The sequence below is a fragment of the Elephantulus edwardii genome, unplaced genomic scaffold (assembly GCF_000299155.1).
Source record: "Elephantulus edwardii isolate Elephantulus edwardi_28Jun2011 unplaced genomic scaffold, EleEdw1.0 scaffold00018, whole genome shotgun sequence".
Classification (NCBI taxonomy): Eukaryota; Metazoa; Chordata; class Mammalia; order Macroscelidea; family Macroscelididae; genus Elephantulus; species Elephantulus edwardii.
Window position 1 is genome coordinate 20631570 of NW_006399768.1, and position 16357 is coordinate 20647926.

The 16357-nt window shown below is 41.8% G+C and overlaps 1 protein-coding gene across 1 annotated transcript in view; it reads left to right on the top strand.

Moving 5' to 3' along the window:
- The window catches only part of TENM3 (teneurin transmembrane protein 3), a 674684-nt gene extending 659050 nt beyond the window's left edge, over positions 1-15634 (top strand). Inside the window, exons 24-27 of the mRNA XM_006882227.1 lie at positions 3522-3818; positions 7993-9604; positions 12690-12820; positions 14837-15634. Coding sequence (XP_006882289.1) covers positions 3522-3818; positions 7993-9604; positions 12690-12820; positions 14837-15592 — 2796 coding nt within the window. The 3' untranslated portion in view covers positions 15593-15634. The remainder of the gene's footprint in view (positions 1-3521; positions 3819-7992; positions 9605-12689; positions 12821-14836) is intronic.
- Positions 15635-16357: the final 723 nt, after the last annotated feature.

Below are 16357 nucleotides of genomic sequence, written 5' to 3' on the forward strand. Positions count from 1 at the left end.
AAATTGTGAGGTGTTGCCATGATTTCATGAAGGTGTGGTTAAGGAAGATGAGTCCTAGAATGGGTATCACCCTGAGCTTCTGTGCTTTCTGTTCACAATATCCTGAGGAAGCATATGGGCTTGTTCGGGAGTGACAGAAGAAACACAAGATCTACTAGACCTACTAATATCTTTTGGCATGTTGGAAAACAGTAGCCAATATCTGGAAACAGTAAGAAGGGCTAAACACTGGTCTGTGTTGGGAACGTGAGGGAAACACCACCCCATCCTAATTCTTTTCCTCATTATTTCAGTTTGATAAGAGGATAGGAGGAAGGTATTGCATACAAATTTATTTAGATAAAAGGAAGAATTTGAAGCTCTTTCCAGATATTTGGTCTCACAGTAGTTCTCTGTGGTGGGATGTTTAGCAGGGCAGCTCACACAGTGGCAATAATAATTACACTGGTCAGCTTTCATCTGCATGTTCTGGTGCTTTATTGCCTTGCTCACGGATGGAAGAAGCACATCGGAAGCCAGTAGCAGGTTAGAGGCACTGACGAAGGAGTGGCCCAGATCTCTCTTTTTGACCAGTCTCCTCCCTACAACCACCAATGAGTCACATTAGACTTCTTTAAAACAAAATTATTATTAATTTCAGTGAACATCTACAGAGATTTTAGAATTCCATTCATTCATTGTTGCACCCCTCTCCCCGCCCCCCCCCACTCCCACTCCCACTCCCACTCCCAGTTTGCGCCTCTCCTTGAAAAGCAAAACACAAACTCCTTCATTGGTACACAATCCCCTCCCCCACCCCACTTATCCCCACCCCCACCCCAAGTATCCTCCACTCTGCAACCCTCATTCCGCACTCTTATGATAATCATAATGTCCTAAAATATATTAATTTTAAACTATTCTCTCCCTCATCGGCTTCAATGCAGTAAACATAATTTATCTGGTTTTTCTCAGTCCTACCCTCACCCCAGTATCAGCCTCATTCTACAACAGTGGCACCATATAATATTTGTCCTTTTGTGACTCAGATATTTCTTGTGCTCTAATTAGAGGAAATAGGCAAAAGGAAATGGAGTACAACCTAAAATAAGAGCCGATGGCACAGTACCTTGGACAGCACTGTCCTTGGGAACCACAGTCTTTCATGACCCTGCCTGGAAGGACCTCAGGAGCAGGGAGGGGCCAAACCTAAACAGCCAGGCTTGATTTTGTTTTCAATCTCAGTCCAAAAGACACACCCAGCCCTGGAAACAGTTATAATCTATACTGAATGCTTAGCTTTCCTCACCTACGACTTGACAGCACTTAACAACAACATATTATACATGTATATCACATGGATTTACATATGTAAATGTATATACAGAGAGAGAAAGGTGCATATTGTTGCTATTTTTATGTACCATCAAGTAGATTTTGACTCAGTAGTGATCCAGTATGTCAGTGTATAACTGTCCAAAAGAGTTTTTCATAGGCTGTAATCTTTATGAGAGCAGATTATTAAGTCTTTTCTTCCATGGCAGTATGAGGGGATTCAAACCACCAACTTTTTGATTAGTGGTCAAGTGCTTAACTGTTGCACTTTCAGAAATATATATATGTATATATATATTCATATATGCACCCACTCCAAATTGCTAGGCATAGTTAAAATCCAGAGACCAAATTATGAGGTGGAAATTGGCCTTATACTAGAGTTGAGGGCTCCTTACTGACCATCCTCCCCAGGTGCTCACCATCTCTCAAGCACCCCTTGAGCCCACCTTCCTCATCACCTCTTCTGAGGCACCAGGGTTGAAAGGGATGTCAGCTACCTCCTTTTGTCATCCACTCCCACCCTGGGTGGGGTCCCCAGCCCTAGCACTGTAAGGTCCCCTTCTCTTTCTCCCATTCCAGCCTCCCTACACCAACCTCCCCAAGAGCTCCAGCCTCCATTTAGCCTCACTTTGTCTTCACACCACTTCACATGGTCCTGCTTCTACCCTGTGCCCTACGTGGCAGGACCAAGACATTGCACTTGAATGGGAGAAGACATCCTGCTCCTGATTTGCCACCACCCTTGTATGGCCCAGTCATCACTGAGGCCTCCTGTATATCACTGAAGTGGCCCAGTGATGGCAGGCCAGCACAAGCTGCAACCCCTTATAAGGGCTCAGACAGTCAGAGATGCCACTGGAGAATTTTTCCAAAGTTCCCATGAATGGGAAATGTCAGGTGATAAGAAAGCAAATATTACTTAGTGTATATTCATATAAAAAAACCAAATAAGCTGGGGAAATGTATTTTGGAAACTCTAGCCATGATTAGGGAGCTCTGATGGCTTGCTGGGTAAGGACTTGTGCTGCCAACACAAAGGCACATGGTTTGAATCCACCAGCTGCTCAGAGGGAGAAAGATCAGCAGTCTTTTCCCATGTAATGTCCCACCTCTAAAAACCTGCTGAAGAGTCAGCTATGAGTTAGTTCCAACTTGATGGCACATAACCATGGCCAGGACATTAAAATTTTCACATTTAATCCTTATCAATCTGTATGGTTAATGAACATTTGAGCATGTATTCTACTATCACATAAGTGCTGCAGGAGACCAAATATATCTGCCTTTGGGGGATTCACAGACTGCCAATACTGTAGACTAAAGTAGAAATTTGATCAGAACTCATTTGTATCACAGTATTGAATGCTGGTTTATGTGTATTTCTTGGGTCACACACAGGAAAGCCAAAACTGGCCAAAGATTCTGAACAGCCAATTTTAATCCAAGATTCTAGATGTTTATTTAGTCCAAACCACCCAGAGATCTTATTAAAACAACATGCGCTAGAGCTGCAAATTAAGTACAGTATCCATTCTATACAGAAGGGGCATCCAAGGACTCTGGAGCCACTGTCGGTTAACCATGTTATTGGCTGGAAAAAAAACAACTGAAGAGGCATTCCGAAAAATTGTGACATTTCAGCACTTGACCAAAAGCAATGATCATGTTTGTAACCTCCTGCTATTTAAGCTCATTAATAATTTACAGTAATGTGGGTTCCAACTTCTACTTAACTGCTCTTCAAAGGGTTAGAGTCACATTTACCACTGCGTTTTATTTAATGTAACCATGATTAATTTACAAAGCAATTATTTTCCAATGTTATATGGGAGATGGGTCTATGAGTAATTTACATAGATGTCAGTTTTACTGCCTTCATATCTTCTAAACAAACTGTGAAGCAAATCCATTTTTGTTTTCGTTTCGTTCTTTTTACTTATCAGTTGGCTAAAGTTTATAAAATTTAATTGAAAAAGGTTTTGAACAAATGCCAGGTTGTCTCTCTGCTTAATGAAACCTTTTAAAAGAGCAGTTAATCTAGAGCTTTGCACTTGTACCCAAGAAGTTGCTAAATTAATTTACTGACAAAGAGCATTAATCATCATAAATGGTGCTTAAACAATACTGGTGACTCTGAAGAGTAATAAGTGGCTAGTATTGGAATAGCATGATTTATTTTATAATTGTGTTTATTTTTTTAACAGGTTAATGGCAGAAACCTCCTTTCAGTTGACTTTGATCGAACAACAAAGACGGAAAAGATCTACGATGACCACCGTAAATTCCTGCTGAGGATTGCCTATGACACATCAGGGCACCCCACACTCTGGCTACCCAGCAGCAAGCTGATGGCGGTCAATGTCACTTACTCATCCACAGGCCAGATTGCCAGCATCCAGCGTGGAACTACTAGTGAAAAAGTCGACTATGATGGGCAGGGAAGGATTGTATCTCGGGTCTTTGCTGATGGTAAAACATGGAGCTACACGTACTTAGAAAAGGTATGCCTGCTCACTTGGGAGACAGTGATTAACATTTTTCTGTAATCACCGTAGAGCACTACAGGGGTAAAAAAAAAACCCAACACGCAACAAGCCAGCGGCACATGACTGAATTCCATTTATTACTCTAAGTATCAATATGTAAGTCACACTGGTACAGCAGTGATGAATTTCTGCATTAGCAAAGTAGTTTCTTCTTAGTTAAGTTCTGCTCTCTGAGTCCCTTTTAAGTGATTTATGCTGTAAACAAACATGCAGCAACACTGTCCACCTGCCAAGCTTTTGCATCGACAACATCCACAAATTAGACCTTGAGCGTGTAAGTCATTTGAAAATAATTTCTGTGCTGGCTGTTTCATTTAAGAAAGAGCCTGACGTTAGCGCAGTTAAAGCTGTCAGTTATGTGTTGTTCTTGGCAGAGTTTCAGCACACCCATAAAAAGAATGTAAGACCTATTTATGCATTATTAACCAAAACAGGTCATTTTCTTAGAAAGCCACACTTTCAGGTATTCTGTAGCATCTCCCCTGTCTGTCTGTAGAACTCTGCACATTGCCAGCAAGGAGACTGAGTCACATGTGTGTACAGTGCCCAAGTCACATGCTGCGTGACAGCCAGGGTCACGAGGGACTGTCAGAGAAAAAGCAAAAGGGAAGGACTATCTCCTTGGAATTCCTTTCTGAAATCAGTTCCACCAGTGATTCCATTTACAGAATGTTTCATTCACTTTTGAGGCATATAGCAAGAAGTGGTTCTTTCTTGAGTTCCTGTTGCTCGCAGACCTCAAAGCACACCGCCACCAATCATACCACAGCCTCAGCTCCTCAATTTCTGCCTCCAACCCTCCTCACATCTCTCAGGGTAGCTTCTACCATTCACCTAAGATCATCTGAAGAACTCTTGACCTAAAGCCCTGCTCCAGCCCTATCTCATCTCATCCTAAACAGCCTGCACACACCTCGCCCATAGACCCACTTTTAGATTCATAGTTCACTGTGGGATGCTACCTGTCAATTCCAGAGTGCTCCCAAGGATGACCCTTTTGGTGAATCTCTCCACTTGAAAACACCCACAGAGCTGCACTCTTTAAAACAGGAACTGTCCCTATCAGATGGCAAGTTCTCTATAATAACATCTCACAATTGAGTTCCGAATTCAGAAGCTTACTGGTGGAGAGAAGAGAGTCAGCTGAGAACACAGGCAACTTTCTGAAATCAGATCCATATACATAGGAAATAGTTCACATCACAACTTAAGAAAGTGGAAGAAGATCACAGCTTATACCATTTTCCCAATTTAAATTAAGCACATTAGAAAGATAAAGACATATACACACACATACATATATATCTATATAAACATACACATACAATATATTATTGTTATGTGCCATCAAGTCTCAACCGACTCATAGCTCGACCATCTAGTGGATTTGATGAGATTGCCTGTGTACACACACACACACACACACGTGTGTGTGCGTCCCCAGACTCCCAAAATTGATAGTAGTGATCATACTTGGACCTAAAATGGATCCAAGAAGCATGTTGTTGTTGTTGTTATGTGCCATTGAGTCATTTGCAACTCATAGTGACCCTCTGTACAAGAGCCCTAAACGCCGTTCTATCCTGGGCCAACCTTGCTGTCTCAAACACATTCATTGCTACCACTCCACTCACAGAATCGATCCATCTCATCGAGGGATAGATTGTCACTAAAAAGCACCAGTGATGACCAACATGACCTTCAGTTACCAATGGAGACTGAAAGGACAAGAACTTTCTTATCATCACTCTCAAATTCTTAAAATGCATTCAAACCCTTTTTTTCTTACTATCATCAACTATGATTTTAAGTAAGAGCAATAATCTAATCCTTCTTGGAAGAATGTAAACTACTAGGAAAAGTCCTCAGAACATCTGCTACATAGCTCACACACAAAAACTAACCTTTGTTATGCCCACAGAGGAGGGTCTGTAGTGGTTCATGTCATGCATAATGCTATTGAAGATGGTGAGTTTAAAAAAAATTATAGAGCCTTAGACAAGGATGACACATTCCACCCAATCGGAAGAAGCCCCTGGAGGGCTTGCACCTTGGCTATTCTCCCAATTGGTCAGACAAGGTTTAGAGGAAGTTTCTCTCTGAGGAAAGGATGACCCAAGTCCTATGTTACTTTTGAACTTTACCAAGCCATCCCACTTGGTAGCCGAATAAATTAATGTAGCTTTCTATGATGAGTTGGGAAACAGGCAGAGCTTATTTTTATTTGTGTTTATTCACATCATGGTTTAGTATCAAAATAGTTTGTAACAAAAAAATCATTCTTATTATTATTTATTATTATTTTTTGTGTGTGTTCCATAAAATCACATCTGACTGGTACAGGAGGAGATTGTCCCTCCTTCTTCAGCAGAGCATCTAGTGGATTCAGACCACATACCTCTGGGACTACAGTGTAGCTTCTTGCCACTAGGCTACCAGAGAGCCCTCCCAAAAACCATTCTTACATCTGATTGTTGTTACAAGTCAAATTTAGTTTATGCCAACCGAAGTGTAGATGTAGATTTTATTGTTAAGGATGTGTGACAATGTTTCACAAAAATTATCTGGATCCAAATTTCTATTATTAAAGGCATACATATTATTGTTGTCGGGTGCCATTAAGTGAACTATGACTCCCAGTAACTCTGTGAACAACAGATCTGAACCTTGCCCTGTCCTGCCATAATCTCTGCCCTGCTCAAGCCCATTCTTAGTCATTTTGCCGGTCCATCTCATTCACCGACCCTCTGCTTTCCCAAGTATGGTGTCCTTTTCCAAGGACTTGGGACTCCTGACAACATGCCCAGAGTTGAAGTTGCCCCATCCTTACCCTGGTTGCACCTTCTCCAAGACAGATTTGTTTGTTCTTGTGGTAGACCATTTTATAGTCAGTGCTCTTCACCAGTATCACAATTCAAAGGCATCAGTTCTTAAAAAATAAAAAATTAAAAAGCCCTCAAAGTCATTTCCATCCAGTCAGAACTGACTCATAACTAACCCTCCAGAGGGTTTCTGGAGACTGTAGATCGCCTGGGAAGTGTTTGCTTGCCTTTCTTCTTCAGAGTCTTCAATGGTAGATTCGAGCTGCCAGGGAGGTGCCACCTTGGGGTTAAAAGAGCACCCCCCACATACAGACTGTATCAGTCTTCCTATTTATTCATTATCCAACTTTGACATGGATATGAAACAACTGAAATACCATGGTTTGGATATAGCACACCTTAGTCTGTAAACTGACATCCTTACTCTTTAGTACTTTGGAGGAGAGGCCCTTGACAATTGGTGCAACATGTTTTGATTTATTGCCTGCTGTTACCATGGCCGTTTCACTTGTGGATCCAAGTGAAATGAAATTGCTAACAATGTCAATCCCTTCTTCACCTCTCATGATGTGGCCTATTGGTCTGGTTGTGAGGAGTTTTGTTTTCTTAATGTTAAACTGCAATCTATCCTGAAGAATGTAGTCTGATTTTTTTGCAGCAGGTGCTTCAAGCCCTTTTTACTTTGTACAGACAAGGTTGTGTCATCTGCATTCACAGGTCTCATTAGCTGTGTGATTAGCTTAGCAGTATTTGTTGATGTTGGTGTTTTATGTAAACATTATCCATTTTTGGCTGATTTTATGTCTCTTCTTCATAAAATAATATTTTGAGTGTTTTGCTCCTCCTTTGAATACTCTGGAAATTAAAATATGATTTGAATGGAACTCCAATCAAATGAGGGAGAAAAGCCACCTTCCTAAATAATTGCTAATTATGAATAGGATTGCATTTCCCATATGCTGTTTCTTCCCTGAAATGCTGTCTTTAAAGCAGCTTTGCTTGTGCCTGTATTATGACTTATCCAAATCCATTGACAATCTGCTGCTTGGCTGTGAATGCCTGGAAAAGAGAGTGGCACAATCATGACAAGTAGCACATTATGAATCTTGAGCCACTAATTGCAGAACCCCTCACAATTAAAGCAAATTAGGCAGGGAATCGTTAACAACATGTAAGGTCAAGGATAATGCAATTAAAATGAAAATCATTTTCTCAAGTGGAATGTTTCTGTGTATCTGTGGTCACCAAACCTGCTTTTGCTTCCCCTGTTCACACACACGAGGTAACACTGTGTTCTCTCTTTGCAGTCCATGGTCCTTCTGCTTCATAGCCAGCGGCAGTACATCTTTGAATATGATATGTGGGACCGGCTTTCTGCCATCACTATGCCCAGCGTGGCTCGCCACACCATGCAGACCATCCGGTCCATTGGCTACTACCGGAACATCTACAACCCTCCAGAGAGCAACGCCTCCATCATCACCGACTACAACGAGGAAGGGCTGCTTCTGCAAACAGCATTCTTGGGTACAAGTCGGCGGGTCTTATTCAAATACAGGCGCCAGACCAGGCTCTCAGAAATTTTGTATGATAGCACAAGAGTCAGTTTTACCTATGATGAAACAGCAGGAGTCCTGAAAACTGTAAACCTCCAGAGTGATGGTTTTATTTGCACCATTAGATACAGGCAAATTGGCCCGCTGATTGACAGACAGATTTTCCGCTTTAGTGAAGACGGGATGGTAAATGCGAGATTTGACTACAGCTATGACAACAGCTTTCGAGTGACCAGCATGCAAGGTGTCATCAACGAAACCCCACTGCCCATTGACCTCTACCAGTTCGATGACATTTCTGGTAAAGTTGAGCAGTTTGGAAAATTTGGAGTGATCTATTATGATATTAACCAGATCATCTCCACAGCTGTCATGACTTACACAAAGCACTTTGACGCTCACGGTCGTATCAAGGAAATTCAGTATGAGATATTCAGGTCACTCATGTACTGGATTACAATTCAGTATGATAACATGGGCCGGGTAACCAAGAGGGAGATTAAAATTGGGCCCTTTGCCAACACCACCAAATACGCTTACGAGTATGATGTTGATGGGCAGCTCCAAACGGTTTACCTGAATGAAAAGATCATGTGGCGTTACAACTATGATCTGAATGGAAACCTCCATTTATTGAACCCAAGTAACAGTGCACGCTTGACGCCTCTCCGCTACGACCTGCGGGACAGGATCACCCGACTCGGTGATGTTCAGTACCGGCTGGATGAAGATGGCTTCCTTCGTCAGAGAGGCACGGAAATCTTTGAATACAGCTCCAAGGGGCTTCTCACACGAGTCTACAGTAAAGGCAGCGGCTGGACAGTGATCTACCGTTATGATGGCCTAGGGCGGCGTGTCTCCAGCAAGACCAGTCTAGGACAGCACCTGCAGTTTTTTTATGCTGACCTCACTTATCCCACTCGGATTACTCACGTCTACAACCATTCAAGCTCAGAAATTACCTCCCTGTACTACGATCTCCAAGGACATCTTTTTGCCATGGAAATCAGCAGTGGGGATGAGTTCTACATTGCATCTGACAACACTGGCACACCACTGGCTGTTTTCAGTAGCAATGGGCTTATGCTAAAACAGATTCAGTACACTGCATACGGTGAGATCTACTTTGACTCCAATATAGACTTTCAGCTGGTAATAGGATTTCATGGTGGCTTGTATGACCCACTCACTAAATTAATCCACTTTGGAGAAAGAGATTATGACATTTTGGCAGGACGATGGACAACACCTGACATAGAAATCTGGAAACGAATTGGAAAGGACCCAGCTCCTTTCAACCTGTATATGTTTAGGAATAACAATCCTGCAAGCAAAATCCATGATGTGAAAGACTATATCACAGGTAACCATACTTCATTTTCCTTTCTAAGCGCTCAATTACTATTTTTACTATGTTGATACATGGAGCAACTAGGATTTCTTTTTTTTTTTTTTCACTTTACTCTTTATATGTGAAATCTCAACTGTCTAACCTTTTAAATAAGTATATTTCTCTTTGGAGAAATAAAAGAGAAACTGAGATACTGTTACTTCCTATTCTGCTGTCTATGCCTAAGGCCACAAGTTCCTGAAATAGCTTTGTCTTATCTAATGCTGCATTATAATAGAAATACCATAAAGGGGGTGCTTTAGCAAACAAATTCATTTCCTCACTATGAGGAGGTGGTGGTTGTTGTTGTTGTTGTCTCCAAGTCAAGCATGACTCACAGCAATCCTATGAACAGAAGCCCTGAAGCCACCCTCCAGCTGTCGACATTTATCAGAGTTCATAGAGTTTCCAGAGGCATGTCTTTTAGAGGGTTTTCTCTTTCTGTGGGCTCCAGAGAAAGGCTCTTGTCTCTCAGCTTCTGTTCCTGGGGAGTCTCCATGTGACTTAGCATCTCCATCTCTTTGGAGCTTGCTTGTTCTAGTTTCTCTTTTTATATCTCAACAAAGATTGCATTAAAGCACACCCTGCACTCATACTGTCTCATTAATGTAACAACAACAAAAAATTCATTCCAACAGTATTATAGCCACAAATGTTGTTGTAGTGTACCAACCAATTCACAGCTGACCCTCTAGCGGTAAATTTCAGAGGCAGTAAATTTCACTGAAGGAGATTGCCCAGCTTTCTCCCACAGAGCAGCTAATGGATTCAAACCACATGCCTTTGGGTTGACAGTGCAGCTCCTTACCACTAGACCACCAGAGCTATCTTTCAGACAGATGTGTAATACAAAGTTTATAGCACTATATAAAGTTCTACTATAATCACTGTGAAACAAACATAGATGACTCACCATCTTATCTTTGGAAGACTTCTCTTTCCCCCCTCAGGGCAATACTGCAGCAATTTCTCCCATCAGATGGCTTTAGTCAGTGGACTCTTTTCTAGTGCCACTTCTATGCTTATGCTAGTGTGTTCACTGCCAATTAGGATAGGTCTTGAATAGTGACGTTACTAATAGGCTTACTAATTTTTCTGCCAATTGGTAATTCTTGAAGAGTACAAATTGAAGATTTTTCCTAGTTTAGTGTATATTATTACTTAATTTTCTATCGATTTAAAAAAAAAATCAATTCCATTGCTTCTACCACAGAATAGCCAGGCTGTAAAATGGAGACAGAGTCCTTCAAGAAGTACAACTCTAATTCCGTTCCTATACATAAGCTGCCTTCTTCTAAAGAGCTGGTTCCCTCTGCTTCTGTTTTGATACCTCAATTACACTCCCTTCATTAACCTCCTCACCACATTTACTTTTCCTGGAAGAGGGTTCTCCCCTGTTTTCATAGTTTGATCTGGTTTGGTTTGGTTTTGATTTGTGTTAGAGATGCACTTTCAGGTTCCCTTTTCTCTAGCTCAGTATTTGAGATGCCTGATCTCTCAGTTCTTGGAACAAGTCTTAAAATGCTGCACCCTTTTGCACTTCACATTTACCTCCTACTTTTCCAGACTGCTAAGATTTCCTGTCTCTCTTCAGTGAGAAAGTTCCTTCCTTTACTCTCCTGATACACCTTATGGTGTTCTCATTCAGGGCTTTTTCCATAACCATCTGCAGTCAGGTCCTAGTACTCTGGACATAATTTTCAGTACTTAAACCCCTCTGATTTTTTACTGTTACCTATCCTTTGTTCAAAGTCGGAAAACCTTACACCAAATACTCAAACATTTGAGAGAAAGAATTTCCCACAAAGCAAAGTTCTCTTGCAGTTTTATTTACACTCTTATAAAAACTGCATCGTTTTCCATCCTATATGATGAACCTGGGATTTATCTCCCTGACCACTCCCTCTTTTACAAGGAGAATGCCAATGGCTTCACTGCCATACGATGCCTAGACAAAGGGCCTGCCGTCCTGGTGATGAGGTGAAAGTTTGTGCCCCAGAGAAGGAAATGGGAAACAAGTGGCTCTCCATCATTCTGACAAGCAGTTTACCACTGGTTATTTAAGAGGTGTTGACAGGGGCAGACTGCAAGGCTGGAAAGCCCACAGCTCCTAAATTCATCCTCTCCTAGCAACGTGGACTGCAGGGAATGCTATAGCAGCATTTTCTGAAAAACATCAAAAGAGAGATGGAACGGCATAAAATATATTAGGTGAAATGCAATTTCAAATTTTCCAGCAATGTGCTTAATATATAAAATAATCTACACCCAACTGTACTCATAAAGCGGCAAGCCTGCTGAGTAGTTCTGTAACATTATAACCTCCAGAATAGAATAAAAGCCTTATTCTGAGCTTAATGGTTTTTGGAGTCACATGGCAATATTTTAAAATACCATTTTAAAGGTTTCCAGGTTCCTTCCCCAAAAAGTTTGTCTCCACCTGTGCACAGCGAGCCTTTGAAGTCATAACTGATGGTAATCAGAACTTCTGTGCCCTTGGCCAGTTTTGCCAGTGTTCAGCATTCATCTTTGATTAAGAATCAATGGTTGATTTTAATACTCTCAATTTAGAGCCTTTATTAATAGAAAATGAGTTGTGAAAGTCCGCATATCCTTGGGCAATCACTTTGGAAGGCTAATAACACACAACTTCCATTTAAGACTAGCTTTTACTAACTAGAAGACAAATTTCATTTGTTTTCTACAGCTATGTCTTTTTCATGTTATTGTGCATTGTTACTGCCTGTTTTATCACCATTCCCAACGCAGGACGAAACACAGTGTGTATGGCAGTTTATCCAGTCTAAGTGAGAGTCGATTACTCTGCATTTTCTGTAGCACTTCCCATAGTTCTGTTCTTGGGTTATTGTCTTCATGCCTAAAAATAGACTCCGGGTTTTGAATTATAGGCTGGAGACAAACAAGTGTTCTTTTTCAGGTTATTTATAGGTGAGTTTGGGGTTCTTTTGTGGTTTTTTTTTTTAAGGCAAGAATTTAAATTTTTAAAAGCACAAAATAAACTCTTAACACCTCACATTTTTGAACATTCTTCTCCTAGATGTTAACAGCTGGCTGGTGACATTTGGCTTCCATCTGCACAATGCTATTCCTGGATTCCCTGTTCCCAAATTTGATTTAACAGAGCCTTCTTACGAACTTGTGAAGAGTCAGCAGTGGGATGATATACCGGTAAGAAATGAAAAAGCAAACTATGAAAAGGTGATAAATGACTTACTGGTGTCTTATTTACTCACCTTTAGCCAAAAACCTCTGTGAAAGCTGAACCAAAGACTGTAATGTTCTCACTCTGCTAAGGAAGAGAAATAACCATTTCCTTGGTTTGCTTAGCAAACCAGCAGCCTGTTAAACAGGCATAAATCTAGTTTTAGTGATGTTAATAAGTAAAGAACTATCAGAGGGTAATTAAATTCAGAAGCTCACTTTTGAGTGCAGGGTTTCTACTGAGAACCCCATGAAAGCACATTTATGTCACTGAGGATTGGATAGCAAAGGCACAATAAACAGAAGGGCAGAAGACGCACATTGCAAATTAGCAGCCCACAAACAGTACCACCAAGTTCAATTTCTTTACAGTATTAACAGTTTCATGGGAGAAGATTAAGAATAAAATACCCTCTCGTTAAGGCCCCACCCGCAGCCATGTGTTTATGGAATTTTCCTGAAAATAACAGATCAGGAAGCCTGTAGCTGTTTTGAGAAATAAAGAGAGAGAATTGCAAAGGCAAAGCTGCCATTTCAGAAAATGGCACTTTGAAATCCCACCATTCAAGACTCAGGAAAGAGTGTACCACAAAACACCAGAATTTCTCGCTTAATGCAAGAATAATTAGAGATCAAGAAACTGGGTTACCCCATAATAATAAGGAGAAGAAAGTGCAGAGTTCCAAAGAAAGATTAATTTTCCCCCCTTGAGCAATTTCCTATAATTTCAGTGAATACTAAGGTGAAAGGCAATTGTGTTTAAAACACACACGTGCACAGTATATACAGTGCCAATCCCTCTATATTCTAGAACTTGCTTGACACTTAACCTAGCAAGTAATTCCTTTCTATCATTTTTACATTGAAAAGGCAAAATCCATCAGTTCTCAAAGTCTAGGAGCCATTCTAACATTTCTAACTGCAAAGATACTTTCACTGATAAAAGGCCCATGAAGATATACTGACGCTTCCTAATGCATGTAAAGAAGCATGTCCTAATTACAGATGGCTTCCCAACATGTCTGAAAACATTTATGTCTGATTGTACAAATGGACTTGCCAACTCATTTCCTAGGCAGCCTTTTAAATGTAGTTCAAGTTCTCCGTCAAGAGAAGGACACAGTCAGAACAACTCAGGAAATCACTGAGAAAGGCAATGAGGCTGACCCAAGTTCAGAAAAACAAATGTTTCTTTCATTCTCTGGCTGCAAATGAAACAGATGTTTCCATTTGAGAAACACTGGCCAGACAAACATCAGGTAGGATAAAAAATGGCTGAGCAAAGATGCCCCCAGTTTAAAACAGTTGCCAGTGTCTATGGCCCACTATCTTCAAGTCTAGGAAAATAATTGTTTTTCATAAAGTAGTAAGTATTCACTCCCAGCTGTCTCATTGTCCACTCATCCTTGTACATTTTAGTTCTGCAGTTATATGGGTGAAATTCAACTGAAACTCCCAGGAGAGGGGACAGAGTTAACCTAAATTCAAGCACGGGAATTTAAAAACATATATAGTGAGACTCAGGGATGTGACCCAGTGCATCCTCTGACCCTCAAATCTAATATCTCTGTGTACTTTCTGCTCAGCCTCCAATGGAAAAAAGATGAAGAGAGATAAAACTTAATTATCCAGGTTCTCCAAATGGGACAGATGTGAGATAAGAACATATACATATTCTAAAGCCAAAAAAAAATTTTTTTTTCTATATTAGAAACAAAGCTACTTTTTTTGCAGTGCATACTGGAGTTACTTTTTTTTTTTTTTTTCATTTCTAAACACAGCTGAATCCGTTTGAAGGGAGGGCTTCTTAAATGCTTTCCTCCATCCAGATAAAGAGAGTCTTTATCTCTAAAGATCCCAGAGTGGTTTTCATAAACACCGTGGCATTTCTTGTCAAGAGCAGAGGAGTCTCGCCAGGAAGCCTGGCTCCAGGGCAACCAAATACTACAGATGTGCTTTACACCATCTCTGTCTTCCTTTCAGCCCATCTTTGGAGTCCAGCAGCAAGTGGCAAGGCAAGCCAAGGCTTTCCTGTCCCTGGGAAAGATGGCCGAGGTGCAGGTGAGCAGACGCAAGTCCAGCGGCGAACAGTCGTGGCTGTGGTTCGCCACGGTCAAGTCGCTGATTGGCAAGGGCGTCATGCTGGCCGTGAGCCAGGGCCGCGTGCAGACCAACGTGCTCAACATCGCCAACGAGGACTGCATCAAGGTGGCAGCGGTGCTCAACAACGCCTTCTACCTGGAGAACCTGCACTTCACCATCGAGGGCAAGGACACGCACTACTTCATCAAGACCACCACGCCTGAGAGTGACCTGGGCACGCTGCGGCTGACGAGCGGGCGCAAGGCCCTGGAGAATGGCATCAACGTGACCGTGTCTCAGTCCACTACCGTGGTCAACGGCAGGACTCGCAGGTTCGCGGATGTAGAGATGCAGTTCGGGGCGCTTGCGCTGCACGTGCGCTACGGCATGACGCTGGACGAGGAGAAGGCGCGCATCCTGGAGCAGGCTCGGCAGCGCGCGCTGGCCCGGGCCTGGGCGCGCGAGCAGCAGCGCGTGCGTGACGGTGAGGAGGGCGCGCGCCTCTGGACAGAGGGCGAGAAGCGGCAGCTGCTGAGCGCAGGCAAGGTGCAGGGCTACGACGGGTACTACGTACTCTCAGTGGAGCAGTACCCCGAGCTGGCCGACAGCGCCAACAACATCCAGTTCCTCAGACAAAGTGAGATCGGGAAGAGGTAACAACACCCTGGGCCCACTTGGGCTGCCCAGGGGCTGGCGCCCACCCTCTTCTGAGAAGAAGACCAAAACCAGTTTGCTGCATTTCTCTTGAGCCTACATCATACCTTTGCTCAGATTTTTCTGTAGCACAATCTGAATTGGACTCTCCGAGACAAAAGAGCCTTCCGGGAGAATGATACTGCTACTAAAAGGAAAAAAAACAAAAACACAAAAAGTCACGAAAAATAATTTTAAAAAAAGAACTTTTTTTTTCTTCTGAATGACCTTAAAGGTGATCGGCTTTAAAGAATATGTTTACATATGCATATCGCTGCACTCAGTTGGACTGAAAATATTAAGAGGAAAAAAAAGTTGAAAGCAAGGGGGAAAGGCCTACACATTCTGAGATAGGCTGGCTGTTCTTTTGAGACACTGTATTTAATTAACGAAGGTAAAATTCATGCAGTGTTTCCAAATATTACCGAAATGTCGACCTTTGCTTACAAGAAGTAGTCTCTCTGCATAGGATGTGATATATATCTGTTAATTTTAAAACGTGGGGCAAAGTTATTGTTTATAGACAACCCAATTGCTTTACCTGTGCTGCTTTGTAAAAGGACATTGGCACAAGTGACTTCTGCGACAGCGGGGATTTAATAACTGGATTTTACAATGCTAACATGGTTTAGCCTTGGGGGGAAAAAAACTGGCAAATAGAATCCCTGTCACTGATAAGCAAAGGAAACCCTGATTTTTTTGTAAATTATGTGAGACAAGTTGTTTATG